The sequence below is a fragment of the Capricornis sumatraensis genome, chromosome 1, assembly GCF_032405125.1.
Source record: "Capricornis sumatraensis isolate serow.1 chromosome 1, serow.2, whole genome shotgun sequence".
NCBI lineage: Eukaryota > Metazoa > Chordata > Mammalia > Artiodactyla > Bovidae > Capricornis > Capricornis sumatraensis.
The window spans coordinates 172,723,482-172,743,621 of NC_091069.1; the positions used below are offsets into that span (position 1 = coordinate 172,723,482).

The 20,140-nt window shown below is 38.1% G+C and overlaps 1 protein-coding gene across 1 annotated transcript in view; it reads left to right on the top strand.

Moving 5' to 3' along the window:
- The window catches only part of EAF2 (ELL associated factor 2), a 52,527-nt gene extending 32,387 nt beyond the window's left edge, over positions 1 to 20,140 (top strand). Inside the window, exon 6 of the mRNA XM_068986420.1 lies at positions 19,790 to 20,140. Within this exon, the coding sequence (XP_068842521.1) occupies positions 19,790 to 19,836 (47 nt within the window). The 3' untranslated portion in view covers positions 19,837 to 20,140. The remainder of the gene's footprint in view (positions 1 to 19,789) is intronic.

The window sequence follows — 20,140 nt, forward strand, 5'->3', positions numbered from 1 at the left end:
AGCTCCAAGAGGGCTATGATCTTGTTTATTTTGCTTATCACATAATACTAGCACTGACAAAGTACCTGTTTCTGTTTCATAGATAGGTCCATTCATGTCATCTTTTAGATTCCACATGTAAGTGATATTGTATGGTATTTGTCTCTTTTATTCTGACTTATTTCAATTAGTATGATAATCTCTAGTTGCATCTGTGTTGCTGCAAATGGCATTATTTTATTCTTTTTCATGACTGAGTAGTATTCCATTGCAAACATATACTACATCTTCTTTATCCATTGATCTCTTGATGGACATTTAGATTGTTTCCATGACTTGGCAATTTTGAATAATGCTTTCTGTGAACATAGGGGTGCATATATCTTTTTGAATTATGGTTTTCCTCTGGATATATGCCCAGGAGTGGGGTTGCTGGATCATATTGTAATTCTGTTTTTAGTTTTCTGAAAAAACCTCGATACAAGTTTCCACAGTGGTTGCACCAGCTTACATTCTTACAAGCAGTGTAGGAGGGTCCCTTTTTCTCCACGCCCTCTCCAGCATTTCTTATTTGTAGACCATTTAATGATGGCTGTTTAATGTGAGGTGATTTGCATTTCTCTAATAATTAGCTATGTTTAGCATCTTTTAATGTATCTATTGGCTATTTGTATTTCTTCTTTGGAGAAATGCCTCTAGATCGTCTGCCCATTTCTCAGTTGGGTTGTTTGGTTTGGAACATTAAAAATACTAATATATTGGAAATTAAGCCCTGTCAGTTGCATCATTTGTGAATATTTTCTCTCATTCTATAAGTTGTCTATTCATTTAGTTTATGGTTTCCTTTGCTGTGCAAAAACTTTAAGTTTGATTATATCCCATTTGTTTATTTTTGTTTTATTTCTTTTGCCTTGAAAGACTGAATATGCCTGTTCTCAGTAAATATGTAGAATATTACAGTATAAAAATAAAAAGCAGGTATTCCTTCAAGAATATGAATGTAAAACATTTATGAAATTAATTTCTACTAGGACAAATGAACACATTTGAAAGAAATCATATTTTATTAATCATCATATGACTATAGACCATGAGAATATAAATAAATAAAAAATAGTTCAAAATACATGCTTAGAAACTTTGGAGCACATATCTAGTGATTTACATGTTAAAAGGAAATTACAATGAAATTTAAAAATATTTATAATTAAGTAATATCAAAAAATCTCAGCAGTTTTGGGGTGCCACCTAAAAGGTACTTATAGGGAACTTTATAGTCTCAAAATGTTCTTTTATAAAAAAATTGAAAATAAATGAGTGAGAGTTTCATCTTGAGATGAACAATAGTATCTTAAAGCAGGGAAAGAAAATATTGTATATCAGAATTGAAATTAGTGTAATAGATAACAAAGAAACATTAGAAGATCACAAGGCTAGAAGTTACCTTCTTTGAAAACTAAAAAAAGACCAACTTCTAACTAAGGCTGATGAAGAAAGAAAAAGAAAAAAACACAATATTAGGAATGAAAAAGTGGTTAAAATTATATATATATATTTTTAATTATGAGAACTTTACGAAAAATTTGTCTCAGTAAATTTGGCATAAACACGAATGATTTTGGCTTCTCTGGTGACTCAGATGGTAAAGAATCTGCCTGCAATGCATGAGACCCTGGTTCAATCCCTGGGTCAGGAAGATCCCCTGGAAGAGGAAATGGCAACCCACTCCAGTATTCTTGCATGGAGAATTCCATAGACAGAGGAGCCTGGCAGACTGCAGTCCATGGGATTGCAAAGAGCAGAACATGAATGAGTAACTAACACACACATGGATGATTTTCTAGGAAAAAAAATAAAATTTACCCAATATGACTCAAAAAGAAGTGGAAAATCTGAGGAAACCATTAACAATTAATGTCTCTTTCTCCTTAACCCTATCTCCATATCCCCAAGATGCTAGAAAACTGAAGATAATTTTACAGATGAATTATAACAAACCTTCAAAGAAAAACAATTCTTCGACAAACTATTTCAGAGAATAGAATACTAGGCGAAGCAATTCAATTCTTTTATAATTTTAGGATAATCTCAATTCCAAAACTAAACAGAAACAAGACAAAAAGCATTATAGACCAGTTTCATTTAACAGGAATGTAAAATTACTAAGTAAGATATTAAAACAAGCATGCTAAATCACAAACCAATAAAACTCATCACAGAAATGTAATATATGTTCAATATCTGAAATAATATTAATAATAATAATTTACCATATTACTAGATTATAAAAACCATATAATCATTTCAACAAATTTGAAAATGACAAAAGCCAATATTTATTAATTTTAAAACTTTTACTTAAGATTGAATGTAAGGGAATTTCCTTAATATTATAAAAGTTCATTACAAAAAGCAAAACTACTGCCAATATTATACTAATACAGACTCCAGAAACATTTCCATTAAAATCAGGAAGAAGGTAGGAGAACTAATATCATTATGTCTATTCAGTGTTTTTTTTAAATATAAATTTATTTATTTTAATTGGAGGCTAAATTACTTTACAGTATTGTAGTGGTTTTGCCATACATTGACATGAATCTGCCACGGGTGTACATGTATTCCCCATACTGAACCCCTCTCCTACCTCCCTCCCCATCAAATCCCTCTGGGTCATCCCAGTGCACCAGCCCCAAGCACCCTGTCTCATGCACCGAACCTGGACTACCGATCCATTTCACATATGATAACATACATATTTCACTGCCATTCTCCCAAATCATCCCACCCTCAGCCTCTCCCACAGAGTCCAAAAGACTGTTCTATACATCTGTGTCTCTTTTGCTGTCTTGCTGTAGGGTTATCATTACCATCTTTCTAAATTCCATATATATGTGTTAATATACTGTATTGGTGTTTTTTTCTTTCTGGCTTACTTCACTCTGTATAATAGGCCCCAGTTTCATCCACCTCATTAGAACTATTCAAATGTATTCTTTTTATTGGCTGAGTAATATTCCATTGTGTATATGTACCACAGTGTTCTTATCCATTTGTCTGCCCGATAGACATCTAGGTTGCTTCCATGTCCTGGCTATTATAAACAGTGCTGTGATGAACATTGGGGTACACATGTCTCTTTAATTCTGGTTTCCTCAGTGTGTATGCCCAGCAGTAGGATTGCTGGGTCACATGGCAGTTCTATTTCCAGTTTTTTAAGGAATCTCCACACTGTTCTCCACACTGTACTAGTTTGCATTCCCACCAACAGTGTAAGAGGAACCTCTTTAAGGAATCTCTACACTGTTCTCCACACTGTGCTAGTTTGCATTCCCACTAACAGTGTAAGAAGGTTGCCTTTTCTCCACACCCTCTCCAGCATTTGTTGCTTGTAGACTTTTGGATAACAGCCATTCTGACTGGCATGAAATGATACCTCATTGTGGTTTTGATTTGCATTTCTCTGATAATGAGTGATGTTGAGCATCTTTTCATGTGTTTGTTAGCCAGCTGTATGTCTTTGGAGGAATGTCTGTTTAGTTTGGCCCATTTTTTGATTGGGTAGTTTATTTTTCTGAAATTGAGCTGAAGGAGTTACTTGTATATTTTTGAGATTAATTCTTTGTCAGTTGCTTCGTTTGCTATTATTTTCTCCCATTCTGAAGGCTGTATTTTCACCTTGCTTATAGTTTCCTTCACTGTGCAAAAGCTTTTAAGTTTAATTAGGTCCCATTTGTCTATTTTTGCTTTTATTTCCATTACTCTGGGAGGTGGGTCATAGAGGATCCTGCTGTGATTTATGTCAAAGAGTGTTTTGCCTATGTTTTCCTCTAGGAGTTTTATAGTTTCTGGTCTTACGTTTAGATCTTTAATCCCTTTTCAGTTTATTTTTGTGTATAGTGTTAGAAAGTGTTCTAGTTTCATTCTTTTACAAGTGGTTGACCAATTTTCCCAGCACCACTTGTTAAAGAGATTGTCTTTTCTCCATTGTATATTCTTGCCTCCTTTGTCAAAGATAAGGTGTCCATAGGTGTGTGGATTTATCTCTGGGCTTTCTATTTTGTTCCATTGATCTATATTTCTGTCTTTGTGCCAGTACCATACTGTCTTGATAACTGTGGCTTTGTAGTAGAGCCTGAAGTCAGGCAGGTTGATTCCTCCAGTTTCATTCTTCTTTCTCAAGATTGTTTTGGCTATTTGAGGTTTTTTGTATTTCCATACAAATCTTGAAATTATTTGTTCTAGTTCTGTGAAAAATAGCATTGGAAGCTTGATAGGGATTGCATTTAATATATAGATTCCTTTGGGTAGTATACTCATTTTCACTATATTGAGTCTTCCAATCCATGAACATGGTATATTTCTCCATATGTTTGCATTCTCTTTGATTTCTTTCATCAGTGTTTAATAGTTTTCTATACATAGGTCTTTTGTTTCTTTAGGTAGATATATTCCTAAGTATTTTATTCTTTTTGTTGCAATGGTGAATGGAATTGCTCCCTTAATTTCTCTTTTTGTTTTCTCATTGTTAGTGTATAGGAATGCAAGGGATTTCTGTGTGTTAATTTTATATCCTGCACCTTTACTACATTCATTGATTAGTTCTAGTAATTTTCTGGGGAGTCTTTAGGGTTTTCTATGTCAAGAATCATGTCATCTACAAACAGTGAGAGTTTTACTTCTTCTTTTCCAATCTGAATTCATTTTATTTCTTTTTCTGCTCTGATTGCAGTGGCCAAAACTTCCAAAACTATGTTGATAGTAGTGGTGAGAGTGGGCACCCTTGTCTTGTTCCTGACTTTAGGGGAAATGATTTCAATTTTTGACCATTGAGGATAATGTTTGCTGTGGGTTTGTCATTTATGACTTTTATTATGTTGAGGTATGTTCCCTCTATGCCTGCTTTCTGGAGGGTTTTTATCATAAATGGGTGTTGAATTTTGTCAAAGGCTTTCTGTACATCTACTGAGATAATCATATGGTTTTTATCTTTCAATTTGTTAATGTGGTGTATTATGTTGATTGATTTGTGGATATTGAAGAATCCTTGCCTCCCTTGGATAAAGCCCACTTGGTCATGATATATGATCTTTTTAATATGTTATTGGATTCTGTTTGCTAGAATTTTGTTAAGGATTTTTGCATCTATGTTCTTCAGTGATTATTGGCCTGTAGTTTTCTTTTTTTGTGGCATCTTTCTGTGGTTTTGGTATTAGGTAATGGTGGCCTCATAGAATGAGTTTGGAAGTTTACTTTCCTCTGCAATTTTCAGGGAAGAGTTTGAGTAGGATAGGTGTTAGCTCTTCTCGAAATTTTTGGTAGAATTCAGCTGTGAAGCCATCTGGACCTGGGCTTTTGTTTGCTGGAAGATTTCTGATTACACTTTCAATTTCTGTGCTTGTGAAGGGTCTGTTAAGATTTTCTATTTCTTCCTGGTTCAGTTTTGGAAAGTTGTACTTTTCTAAGAATTTGTCCATTTCTTCCAAGTTGTCCATTTTATTGGCATATAGTTGCTGATAGTAGTCTTTTATGATCCTTTGTATTTCTGTGTTGTCTATGATTTCTCCATCTTCATTTCTAATTTTGTTGACTTGATTCTTCTCCCTTTGTTTCTTGATGAGTCTGGCTAACGGTTTGTCAATTTTATTTATCTTCTCAAAGAACCAGCTTTTAGCTTTGTTGATTTTTGCTATGGTCTCTTTTGTTTCTTTTGCATTTATTTTTGCCCTAATTTTTAAGATTTCTTTCCTTCTACTAAGCCTGGGGTTCTTCATTTCTTCCTTTTCTAGTTGATTTAGGTGTAGAGTTAGGTTATTTATTTGACTTTTTTCTTGTTTCTTGAGGTAAACCTGTATTGCTATGAACTTTCCCCTAGCACTGCTTTTACAGTTTTCCATAGGTTTTGGGTTGTTGTGTTTTCATTTTCATTCGTTTCTATGCATATTTTGATTTGTTTTTTGATTTCTTCTGTGATTTGTTGGTTATTCAGCAGCATGTTGTTCAACCTACATATGTTGGAATTTTTAATAGTTTTTCTCCTGTTCAGTTCTGTTCAATTCAGTTCAATTCAGTCCCTCAGTCGTGTCCGACTCTTTGCGACCCAGTGAATCGCAGCACACCAGGCCTCCCTGTCCATTACCATCTCCTGGAGTTCACTCAAACTCACGTCCATCAAATCGGTGATGCCATCCAGCCATCTCATCCTCTGCCGTCACCTTTTCCTCCTGCCCCCAATCCCTCCCAGCATCAGAGTCTTTTCCAATGAGTCAACTCTTCACATGAGATGGCCAAAGTACTGGAGTTTCAGCTTTAGAATCATTTCTTCCAAAGCACATCCAGGACTGATCTCCTTTAGAATGGACTGGTTGGATCTCCTTGCAGTCCAAGGGACTCTCAAAAGTCTTCTCCAACACCACAGTTCAAAAGCATCCATTCTTCGGCGCTCAGCTTTCTTCACAGTCCAACTCTCACATCCACACATGACCACTGGAAAAACCATAGCCTTGACTAGATGGACCTTTGTCGGCAAAGTAATGTCTCTGCTTTTCAACATGCTATCTAGGTTGGTCATAACTTTTCTTCGAAGGAGTAAGCATCTTTTAATTTCCTGGCTGCAGTCACCATCTGCAGTGATTTTGGAGCCCCCCAAAATAAAGTCTGACACTGTTTCCACTGTTGCCCCATCTATTTCCTATGAAGTGATGGGACCAGATGCCATGATCTTTGTTTTCTGAATGTTGAGCTTTAAGCCAACGTTTTCACTCTCCTCTTTCACTTTCATCAAGAGGCTTTTTAGCGCCTCTTCACTTTTTGCCATAAAGGTGGTGTCATCTGCATATCTGAGGTTATTAATATTTCTCCCGGCAATCTTGATTCAAGCTTGTGCTTCTTCCACCCAGCGTTTCTCATAATGTACTCTGCATATAAGTTAAATAAGCAGGGTGACAATATACAGCCTTGATGTACTCCTTTTCCTATTTGGAACCAGTCTGTTGTTCCATGTTGCTTCCTGACCTGCATAGAGGTTTCTCAAGAGGCAGTTCAGGTGGTCTGGTATTGCCATCTCTTTCAGAATTTTCCACAGTTTATTGTGATCCACACAGTCAAAGGCTTTGGCATAGTCAATAAAGCAGAAAGAGATGTTTTTCTGGAATTCTCTTGCTTTTTTGATGATCCAGCGGATGTTGGCAATTTGATCTCTGGTTCCTCTGCCTTTTCTAAAACCAGCTTGAACATCTGGAAGTTCACATACTGCTGAAGCCTGGCTTGGAGAATTTTGAGCAGTAGCTTACTAGCGTGTGAGATGAGTGGAATTCATAACTGACATCTAATCTTACTGCCTTGTGGTCAGAAAAGATGATTGGAATGATTACAGTTTTTTTGAATTTACCAAGGCTAGATTTGTGGCCCAAGATGTGATGTATCCTGGAGAAGGTTCCATGTTCACTTGAGAAAAAAGTGAAATTCATTGTTTTGGGATGAAATGTCCTATAGATATCAATTAGGTCTACCTGGTCTATTGTATCATTTAAAGTTTGTGTTTCCTTGTTAATTTTCTGTTTAGTTGATCTATCCATAGGTTTGAGTGGAGTATTAAAGTCTCCCACTATTACTGTGTTATTGTTAATTTCCCCTTTCATACTTGTTAGCATTTGCCTTACATATCACGGTGCTACTATGTAAGGGTGTATATATATTTATAACTGTTATATCTTCTTCTTGGATTGACCCTTTGATCATTATGTAGTGTCCTTCTTTGTCTCTTTTCACAGCCTTTTTTTTAAGTCTATTTTATCTGAACTGAGTATTGCTACTCCTGCTTTCTTTTGGTCTCTATTTGCATGGAATATCTTTTTCCAGCCCTTCACTTTCAGTCTGTATGTGTCCCTTGTTTTGAGGTGGGTCTTGTAGACAACATATATAGCGGTCTTGTTTTTGTATCCATTCAGCCAGTCTCTGTCTTTTGGTTGGGGCATTCAGCCTATTTACATTTAAGGTAATTATTGATAAGTATGATCCCTTTGCAATTTGCTTTTTTGTTTTGGGTTTGAGTTTATATACCCTTTCTGTGTTTCCTGTCTAGAGAAGATCCTTTAGCATTTGTTGGATATCTGGTTTGGTGGTGCTGAATTCTCTCAGCTTTTGCTTGTCTGTAAAGCTTTTGATTTCTCCTTCATATCTGAATGAGATTCTTGCTGAGTACAGTAATTTGGGTTGTAGGTTTCTCTCTTTCATCACTTTAAATATGTCCTGCCATTCCCTTCTGGCCTGAAGGGTTTCTATTGAAAGATCAGATGTTATCCTATGGGAACCCGCTTGTGTGTTATTTGTTGTTTTTCCCTTGCTGCTTTTAATATCAGTTCTTTGTGTTTGATCTTGGAATGTGAAGTCAAGTGGGCCTTAGAAAGCATCACTACGAACAAAGCTAGTGGAGGTGATCGAATTCCAGTTGAGCTGTTTCAAATCCTGAAAGATGATGCTGTGAAAGTGATGGACTCAATATGCCAGCAAATTTGGAAAACTCAGCAGTGGCCACAGGACTGGAAAAGGACAGTTTTCATTCCAATCCCAAAGAAAGAAAATGCCAAAGAATGCTCAAACTACTGCACAATTGCACTCATCTCACATGCTAGGAAAGTAATGCTCAAAATTATCTAAGCCAGGCTTCAGCAATACGTGAACTGTGAACTCCCTGATGTTCAAGCTGGTTTTAGAAAAGGCAGAGGAACCAGAGATCAAATTGCCAACATCCACTGGATCATGGAAAAAGCAAGAGAGTTCCAGAAAAACATCTATTTTTGCTTTATTGACTATGCCAAAGCCTTTGACTGTGGATCACAGTAAACTGTGGACAATTCTGAAAGAGATGGGAATACCAGACCGCCTAACCTGCGTCTTGAGAAATCTGTATGCAGGTCAGGAAGCAACAGTTAGAACTGGGCATGGAACAACAGACTGGTTCCAAATAGGAAAAGGAGTACGTCAAGGCTGTATATTGTCACCCTGCTTATTTAACTTATATGCAGAGTACATTATGAGAAACGCTGGGTGGAAGAAGCACAAGCTTGAATCAAGATTGCCGGGAGAAATATTAATAACCTCAGATATGCAGATGACACCACCTTCATGGCAAAAAGTGAAGAGGCGCTAAAAAGCCTCTTGATGAAAGTGAAAGAGGAGAGTGAAAACGTTGGCTTAAAGCTCAACATTCAGAGAACTAAGATCATGGCATCCGGTCCCATCACTTCATGGCAAATAGATGGGGCAACAGTGGAAACAGTGTCAGACTTTATTTTGGGGGGCTCCAAAATCACTGCAGATGGTGACTGCAGCCAGGAAATTAAAAGAGGCTTACTCCTTGGAAGAAAAGTTATGCCCAACCTAGATAGCATATTAAAAAGCAGAGACATTACTTTGCCGACAAAGGTCCATCTAGTCAAGGCTATGGTTTTTCCTGTGGTCATGTACGGATGTGAGAGTTGGACTGTGAAGAAGGCTGAGTGCCGAAGAATGGATGCTTTTGAACTGTGGTGTTGGAGAAGACTCTTGTGAGTCCCTTGGACTGCAAGGAGATCCAACCAATCCATTCTGAGGGAGATCAACCCTGGGATTTCTTTGGAAGGAATGATGCTAAAACTGAAGCTCCGGTACTTTGGCCATCTCATGTGAAGAGTTGACTCATTGGAAAAGACTCTGATGCTGGGAGGGATTGGGGCCCAGAGGAGAAGGGGACGACTGAGGATGAGATGGCTGGATGGCATCACGGACTCGATGGACGTGAGTCTGAGTGAACTCCGGGAGATGGTGATGGACAGGGAGGCCTAGTGTGCTGCGATTCATGGGGTCGCAAAGAGTCGGACACGACTGAGCGAGTGAACTGAACTGAACTTTGTTTGATCTTTATCAATTTGATTAATATGTGTCTTGGGCTGTTTGCCTTGGGTTTATCCTGTTTGGAACTCTCTGGATTTCTTGGACTTCGGTGACTATTTCCTTCCCCATTTTAAGGAAGTTTTCAAATATTATCTCCTCCAGTATTTCCTCATGGTCTTTCTTTTTGTCTTCTTCTGGGGCACCTATGATTCGAATGTTGGGGCATTTAACATTGTTCCAGAGGTCTCTGAAGTTGTCCTCATTTCTTTTAATTCTTTTTTCTTTTTTCCTCTCTGCTTCATTTATTTCTACCATTCTATCTTCTACCTCACTTATCCTATCTTCTGACTTCATTATTCTACTGTTGGTTCCCTCCAGAGTGTTTTTGATCTCATTTATTGCATTATTCAGTATATATTGACTCTTTTTTATTTCTACTAGGTCCTTGTTAAACATTTCTTGCATCTTTTCAGTCCTTGTCTCCAGGCTATTTATCTGTAACTCTGTTTTGTTTTCAAGATTTTGGATCATTTTCACTATCATTATTCACAATTCTTTATCAAGTAGATTCTCTATCTCTTCCTCTTTTATTTGGTTTTGTGGGCATTTATCCTGTTACTTTACCTGCTGGGTATTTCTCTGCCTTTTCATCTTGTTTATATTGCTGTGTTTGGGATGGCCTTTCCGTATTCTGGCAGTTTGAGGTTCCTCTTTATTGTGGAGGTTCCTCATTGTGGGTGGGGTTGGACAGGTGGCTTGTCAAGGTTTCCTGGTTAAGGAAGCTTGTGTCGGTGTTCTGGTGGGAGGAGCTGGATTTCTTCTCTCTGGAGTGCAATGAAGTGTCCAGTAGTGAGTTTTGAGATGTCAGTGGGTTTGGTGTGACTTTGGGAAGCCTGTATATTGAAGCTCAGAGCTATGTTCCTGTGTTGCTGGAGAATTTGTGTGGTATGTCTTGCTCTGGGACTTGTTGGCTCTTGGGTGGTATTTGGTTTCAGTGTAGGTATGGAGGCTTTTGATGAGCTCTTATCAATTAATGTTCCCTGGAGTCCAGAGTTCTCTGGTGTTCTCAGATCTTGGACTTAAGCCCGCTGCCCTCTGGTTTTCAGTCTTATTCTTACAGTGGCCTCAAGCCTTCTCCATCTGTACAGCACCAATGATGAAACATCTAGGTTAATGATGAAAACTTTCTCCACAGTGAGGGACACCTGGAGAGGTTCACTCAGAGTTACACGGAGAAGAGAAGAGGGAGGTGGGAGATAGAGGTGACCAGGAGGAAAAGAGGGAGAATCAAAAGGGGAGAGAGCAAGCTAGCCAGTAATCAACTCCCTATGTGCTCTCCAGAATCTGGACCCCTCAGAGATATTCACAGAGTTACACAGAGAAGAGAAGAGGGAGGAAGGAGACAGAGATGGCCAGGAAGAGAAAAGGGGGAATCAAAGGAGAGAGAGAGATCCAGCCAGTAATCAGTTCCCTAAGTGTTCTCCACAGCCCAGAACACACACAGAAATTCACAGAGTTGGGTAGAGAAGAGTAGGGGGAGGGAGGTGATAGAGGTGACCAGATGGAGAAAAAGGAGAGTCCAGAGGGGGAGAGAGCAATCAAGCCAGTAATCTCACTCCCAAATAAAAATGGGTGCTGAAGATTGGGTTCTTAAAGATACAAAATTGATAACAAATACCAAAAAGCAGAGATTAAAAATCTAGAGTAGAGGTTAGATTCTCAAAAATAAAATATTAAAAAAAAAGTCACAAAAATTATAACATATATATATTAAGTTTGCTTTAAAAATAGTGTATTTTTTTTTACAAGGTGTTCAGTTCAGTTGCTCAGTTGTGTCTGACTCTTTGCGACCCTATTAATTATAGCACTCCAGGCCTCCCTGTCCAAAACCAGATCCTGGAATTCACTCAAACTCACATCCATCGAGTCAGAGATGCCATCCAGCCATTTCATCCACTGTCGTCCGCTTCTCCTCCTGCCCCCAGTCCTTCCCAGCATCAGAATCTTTTCCAATGAGTCAACTCTTTGCATGAGGTGACCAGAGTATTAGAGTTTCAGCTTCAGCATCATTCCTTCCAAAGAACACCCAGAACTGATCTCCTTTAGGATGGACTGATTGGATCTCCTTGCAGTCCAAGGGACTCTCCTTTCCAACACCACAGTTCAAAAGCATCAATTCTTCAGGGCTCAGCTTTCTTCACAGTCCAACTCTCACATCCATACATGACCACTGGAAAAACTATAGCCTTGAGTAGACGGACCTTTGTTGGGAAAGTAATGTCTCTGCTTTTTAATATGCTATCTAGGTTGGTCATAACTTTTCTTCCAAGGACTAAGCCTCTTTTAATTTCCTGGCTGCAGTCACCATCTGTAGTGATTTTGGAGCCCCAAAAAAATGAAGTCTGACACTGTTTCCCCATCTATTTCCCATGAAGTGATGGGACCAGATGCCATGATCTTCGTTTTCTGAATGTTGAGCTTTAAGCCAACTTTTTCACTCTCCTCTTTCACTTTCCTCAAGAGGCTTTTTAGTTCCTCTTCACTTTCTGCCATAAAGGTGGTGTCATCTGCATATCTGAGGTGATTGATATTTCTCCCGGCAATCTTGATTCCAGCTTGTGCTTCTTCCAGCCCAGCATTTCTCACGATGTACTTTGAATAAAAGTTAAATAAGCAGGGTGACAATATACAGCCTTGACGTACTCCTTTTCCTATTTGGAACCAGTCTGTTGTTTCATGTCCAGTTCTAACTGTTGCCTCCTGACCTGCTTACAGGTTTCTCAAGAGGCAGGTCAGGTGGTCTGATATTCCCATCTCTTTCAGAATTTTCCACAGTTTATTGTGATCCATGCAGTCAAAGGCTTTGGCATAGTCACTAAAGCAAAAATAGATGTTTTTCTGGAACTCTCTTGCTTTTTCCATGATCCAGTGGATGTTGGCAATTTGATCTCTGGTTCCTGCCTTTTCTAAAACCAGATTGAACATCTGGAAGTTCACGGTTCACGTATTGCTGAAGCCTGGCTTGGATAATTTTAAGCATTACTTTCCTAGTGTGTGAGATGAGTGCAATTGTGCAGTAGTTTGAGCATTCTTTGGCATTTTCTTTCTTTGGGATTGGAATGAAAACTGACCTTTCCAGTCCTGTGGCCACTGCTGAGTTTTCCAAATTTGCTGGCATATTGAGTTCATCACTTTCACAGCATCGTCTTTTAGGATTTGAAACAGCTCAACTGGAATTCGATCACCTCCACTAGCTTTGTTCATAGTGATGCTTTCTAAGGCCCACTTGACTTCACATTCCAAGATGTCTGGCTCTAGGTGAGTGATCACACCATCCATAGGTTATAAAAATGAAAATTAAAGGAGTAATAGAGGACTTAAAATGTAAATTTTTTTAATTTAAAAAATGATAGTAGTGAAAATATATCTAGGTCTTTCTCTGGAGCTGTTGGAGACAGTGTGGGGTCAGTTCATTTTCAGATAATTCCTTGTTCTGGCTTATACTTCTCAAAATCTACAGGCCCCTTCCTATGTTAGTTGGTGTAGTTAGTCAATGCGAACTACAGGGTTTTAATCTGTTGCACATGTCACTTCCAAAGCGGTTCCCTCTGTTTATTTTAGCTTCTTCTGTTTGCTAGTCTCTTCAGTGTCTAATTTCTTCCTTGACACTAGGGGGCGATGGTAGTCACTTTTTTAGGCTCACTTGTTCATTTGTGTTTTGGGGAGGGAGGAACACTGCAAACAAATATCACTGGTGTGTGTGGGGAGTGCTTGCAGTGTTTTAGCTGCACTGGGTTTGCTCACAGCGTGTGTGCTTTCATGGTCTACAGTTTTCAGGCTCTAGGTTGCTCTGCCGGGAACTGTCTGAGGCAGGCCCTGGGTTGCATACACTTCCCCGGTCTAAGCCACTCAGGTTCAGGTTCTCAGGTACTCCACAAAGGTGCAGACTCGGTTGGGCCTGCGTTTTGTGCCCTTCCGAGGTCCGAGCAGCTCCGGTGACCAGGTGCTTGGTGAGAGCAGTCACCCCCAGGTGGGGGGTGCATCTTATCACCTCCCCTGTCCCAGCCGCTTGGTTTTCTGGGTGTACAATGGGCGCGCCTTCTCAGGTGTGCCATGTGTCTCTTCTGGGAGCTGATCTCTGGCTGCGACCCTCCTGGTGGATGTCAACTGTCCAAAATCCCAAGAAGTCTTGGTTAGCAATGAAGCCTGCTTGCAGTTTGGTAGAGGATGCCTCTCCGGGGTCGCAATTGCCCCCTTCCGGCTCTGGCTACCCTCGCCTGCCTGGCCTGCCTGTCTCCGGCGGGAGATGGGCCAGTCCGCCGCCGGCTAGCTCTGCTCAGTCCTTTGTTCTGTGAGCAGGCCTGGCGGTGTCTTAGGTTAGGGCTTTTCCCAGGATAGTTTTTTTTTTTTTCTCTCTATCCCTCTTTTTTTTTCTCTCTATCCCTCTTTTTTTTCTTCTTTCTCTCTCTGGCTATCCCACAGTCTGGGTTGCTATCTCAAGTTAGTTCCCTCAGATTGCCCTCGGGGCATTCAGGCCTGATCCTTACCTCCTTACCCTAAGCAATGCGGCCTGCGCCTCCCTGTCCAGCCCCTGCTTACTAGTGGCGGATAGAGTGTCTGCGCTGCTTCTCTGCTGGGAGCTGCCGTTAGCAACGTAATATGTGGAGTTTAATTATTTATTTATTTATTTTTCCTCCCAGTTATGTTGCCCTCTGAGATTCCAAAACTCCCCACAGACCCGCCTGTGAGAGGGTTTCCTGGTGTTTGGAAACCTCTCTTTTTAAAGACTCCCTTCCCGAGACGGATCTCCGTCCCTACCTCTTTTGTCTCTCTTTTTATCTTTTATATTTTGTCCTACCTCCTATTGAAGACAATGTGCTGCCTTTCTGGGTGCCTGATGTCCTCTGCCAGCATTCAGAAGTTGTTTTGTGGAATTTGCTCAGCGTTCAAATGTTCTTTCGATGAATATGTAGGGGAGAAAGTGGTTTCCCCATCCTATTCCGACGCCATCTTAGGACCACCCTGTGTCTATTCAGTGTTGTACTGAAGGTTCTGGAGAAATACAATAAAACAAGTAAAAGAAATGAAAGTAAGAATTGGAAACAAGAAATAAAATCACCCTTATTTGTAGATAATATAATTGTCTACATAGAAAATCCAAAGGAATCAACAAACTATAGAAATAATAAAAGAATTTAGAAATATTTTGGATGTAAAAATGATATGGAGAGGTCAGCAGCAATTTTGTTATGCCAGTAATAACTAATTGGAATTTTAAAAAATAGTGAATTTCTTTTCCTGATATAATTTATCCAAACTGTAGGTTTCCTAATAAGAGGAAATAAACCCTTTTTTACTGTTAAAATAGTCATCCCACTTCAACCTTAGCAGACTCAACACCCTTTTTCATAACATATTTTAAGTCCCTTTTACTAACATGAAATGAATTTAATAGTTTGATATCATCTAAACACATACATCTTTGAAAATGATTAATATAATATTAAGACAAAAATTTATAGTAAGGTAATACATATTCTATTTTATTCAGGCATGGCCAGAAGATGTAACAAAGTGCTATAAGTTTGCCCTTACTTTTAATGATTATATGTGGGATTAAGAGAAGCAAAACAATATTCAACTCATATGTTAATAATATTTCTTATTTAACTTGTTAAAATAAGGAGTGGAAAACTATATACATTATATTCATAGAATTGCATACACAGACACATTTTGAAGGGCTGTATTACTGACCCAAAGACATTGAGCAACATAGATAATTGCTGTGTTTTCAAAACCAATTAAAAAAAATCTTTGTAAGATTCTGAAAAAAGTAAAGTTTTCTTTCAGTTTAACTATCAAGGATAATAGTTACATCCTTGTAAATTTTGTGTGTCTGTGTTAGTCACTCAGTCATGTCCAACTCTTTGTGACTGCATGGACTATATAGCCCGCCAGGGCTCTCTGTCTAGGAATTCTCTAGGCCAGAATACTGGAGTGGGTTGCCATTCCCTTCTCCAGGGGATCTTCCTGACCCAGGGACTGAACTCTGGTCTCCTGCATTGCAGGCAGATTCTTTACAGTCTGAGCCACCAGAGAAGCCCTTGTAAATTTTAGAGAATTTTAAATCTATACAAAAGAATACTTTTAGTGTATAAGAATGCAACTAATCCTGGCCCTAAAATTACCACCAGATCTTACAAGTACATGAATATCCCACTGGACTCTCAAAAGTTTTGCGGAATATAGAAGAGTTGTTTATTGTGCATGACGGGTCTTGCATTGCAAGATATTTAAGCTTCCAAAATTCCCCTTCCACAGTATGCCACTAGCAATCTATAAAGCAATCTGCAAATCACTGGGACAAGCAATCTCTCATATACATTTCTGTAACATCTACTAAAGGAGCAGTATTGCTCTCATTGAGAAACATTGGTTTAGGTGTCAGAATGCATTTGCTATGGGTAAACTCTTTTTCCCAAGTTTTAATTACCATTTTAATTGAAACCTATTTTCTTTACTAAGCATCTCATATTCAAAGGCTAATCTCATATCTACATAACTGAACATTTCAACCAACAGCATTGGTAATACTGTGCTTATAACCTCCGTAGAATGAAGTCTATTAAGAAAAGTGGAACTCAGGACATTTGGGTTTCTGTCACTTGAGAATCTCATTGTACCGATATCACATAAAGTTAAACATTTTTATGCCATACAATAGTTGTATAATAAGTAGAAACTTGAGCGTTGAAAATGACAAAATGGTCCTGTGAGACCTTTAGCAGGTTTCTTTATCAAATCATGTAATTAGTTCTGGAGTTCATGCAGTGAGCCAAGTTGTCTTACAATAAGTTATATAGAGCCTAAAAACTATTCCTATTAAATTGGATATTAATTTCAGAATATATCAGCTTTTGTTGATTGTGGAGTAGTTTAAAAATAGAAAAAATTTTTAACCATTTTAATTTACTACCCGAAAGATTTATCCAATCCTATAGCTCCAAATAAACCCCCTATAATCAATGACTCCCAGATAGTTTTCAGGTCTAGCCTCTACCTTGAGCTTCAGATTTATATATACACTTGTATATACCATATATACTTGAATATTTACTAGGTATTTGAAATGTACATTTTAAAAATTGAACTTGTGATTTTTCTTACATAGTCTTGTAATCTGCTGCTTCTCATCTCAGTAAATGATACCACAATATATCTAGTTGGTAAGACCAGAAGACTTGAGGGTCATTCTTCACTTTTCTCTTTCTCTTGCACTAAGTCTAATACTGTTGATAGGCCTGTAAGCTCTATCTTCAGAGAAAATTATAAATCTGACCACTGGTCACCACCTTTGCCTGAATCACCTGAGTCTAAGCCAATATTATTCTTTCCCAGTTTTATTGAGATATAATTGACATATAGCACTGTTTAATTTTAAAGTGTACAACTGTTTGACTACATATATCCTGAAATGATTACCACAATAGTGTTAGTGAATATCCATCATCCCATGTAGATAAAACATCAAAGAAATAGGAAAAAAAACTTTTTTTATTTGTGATGAGAACTCTTAGGATTTACTCTCTTAACAGTTTTCTTTTATGACACACAATAGTGTTAATTATTTTTATCATGTTATGTATTACATCCCTAGTATTTATCTTATAGCTGAAAGTTTGTGCCTTTTGATTGCCTTTTAGCTAATTCCCTCATCCTCTACCCCCTACCTTCAGTGGCCACAAACCTGATTTTTTTTTGTATGAGTTACAATATATTTTTTAAATATATATGTTAAATCTATACATTTAAATGTGATCACAATGAAAAGTCTAGTTGTCATCCATCACCATAGAAAGATGTAACACTGTTGTTGACTATATTCTTCCTACTGTAAATTTCATACTTGTAACATATATTTTATAACTAAAAGTTTATACAACTTAATCTCCTTCACCTATTTGTCTCCTCACTCTACCCACCTCCACTTTGGCACCTGTTTGTTTTCAGTACTTGTCACTCTGTTTCTCTGTATATTTGTTCATTTGTTTTGTTCTTTAGTTTCTACATATAAGTGAAATCATACAGTATTTGTCTTTCTCAAAGACAATATTATATCTTATATGAGAAACTATCATACAGTATTTGTCTTTCTCAAAGACAATATCTTACATGAGAAACTGTATACTCTCATAACTAACTGTCCTCCCTGATTCCATATTTCTTCCACACCATTATAGTCTGTTCACTGATATACAGTGTTTAAGTCAGTTGCCTTTTAAAAATTTTCTAATGAATTGAAAGTGAAAGTTGCTTAGTTGTGTCTGACTCTTTGAGACCCCATGGACTATATAGCCCATGGAATTCTCCAGGCCAAAATACTGGAGTGGGTATTCTTTTCCTTCTCCAGGGGATCTTCCCAACTCAGGACTCAAACCCAGGTCTCCCTCTTCACAGGCAGATTCTTTACCAGCTGAGCCACCAGGGAAACCCAATAATACTGAAGAGGGTAGCTTATCCCTTCTCCAGCAGATCTTCCTGACCCAGGAATTGAACCAGGGTCTCCTGCATTGCAGGAAGATTTTTTAGCAGCTGAGCTACAATGAATTGAGTTCCCATTATATTTCAAACAAAATTCAAAGGTTCTACCATGACCTACACACTATTTGTTGTTAGGTCACTAAGTCGTGTCCAACTCTTTTGCAACCCCATGAACTGTAGTCCACCAGACCCCTCTATCCATGGGATTTCCCAGCAAGAATGCTGGAGTGAGTTACCAATCCTTCTCCAGACCTACCCACTGTGGTCTTCTGGATATCTTTATGACCTATTTCCTAACATTTTTTTCCTCATTCTTTCTAGTCTAGCCACAGTGGTATTCTTGCTGTCTGAGAACACAAAAAGCATGCTTCCACCTTGGGGCATTTATATTTGCTTTTTCCTGATCCTGGACAGTTTACTCCATACTCATGTATTTTCATGCGTCTCTGCGTACATTTGGATCTCTGTTCTAATGTCCCACCCTGAGGAGGCTTTCCTAACTCCTCTATCTAAAATATTACCTCCCACCCTCTCCCCATACCCATCTAAATTACATAATATTTATCTCTACTTAGGATAAATATTATATATTTGTTTATTGTTTGTCTCCCCTACTGGAATATGTTCCATGCTGTAAGCACATGGATGAATTATGAAAGATTCAATGATGAGTTACTCTTAACATATATTACTTAATGACTGACTGAATTTGAAACAAACAATTATACAGCTCTTTTTCACTCTTCAAAATAGTCTGATCTTCTAAACCAATGGTCCCCAACCTTTTTGACACTAGGGACCAGTTTTGTGGAAGACAGCTTTTCCACAATCAGTGGCAGGGGTGAGGGGAATGGTTTGGGATGATTCAAGCAAAACACATTAGAGTTATTTTGCCACCACTGATCTAACAAGAGGCAGAACTCAGGAGGTAATGTGAAGGTAGGGAGTGGCGGCAGAAATAAAGCTTCGCTCACTTCCTCACCCGCCACTCACCTGCTGTTGTGTGGCCAGCTCTTAATGGGCCATGGACCAGAACCTGTTCTTGGCCTGGGCATTGGGGACCCCTATGCTAAGCTACATTTTCTCATTTTCTCATATAATTAAGTCAGTGGTATAAAAGAAGGGTGATGTTGGTATGTGAAAGAAGACTAAAATAGATACCAAGTGATACTAAAACTGTGCTGAAGATTAATGGTTTGTCTTTTCTTTACAGGCATTATCAATTAGAGTTGCTACTGATGTAACTAATAATCAGATTGCTTATTTCTATAATTTAAGAATGTAATGCTGGCTAAACAGGATCACCTTGGGGTTATATATGGCAAAATATCTGTGTTATCAAAAAACATTAAAATATTAAATAATTACTAGAGTTTTGCTTTTTTTATTTTAGGAAATGATTTGCAGTTGAGTGAATCAGGAAGTGACAGTGATGACTGAAGAAATATTCAGATATAAGTATAAAATTTGCAAGATGTGATAATTTATTTTATCTTAGGAATAAAAATTTCTAAGACTGAGGAAAATATATCCTAACTTTGATAATAAATTTAATCTGATTCAGAATTTTCAGTTGATGTTACATTTTTTACCTTTTATGGGTACCAGCATTTTCATGTGTTTTATTTAATCTTAACAAAACTCTTACGAGGTTTTACAGATGAGAAAACAAACTCAGACTCTAAGTTACTTGCCCACGTATTGTTAGTTAACCAGTGGCAGATCAGGTGTTCTAAAGTTCAAG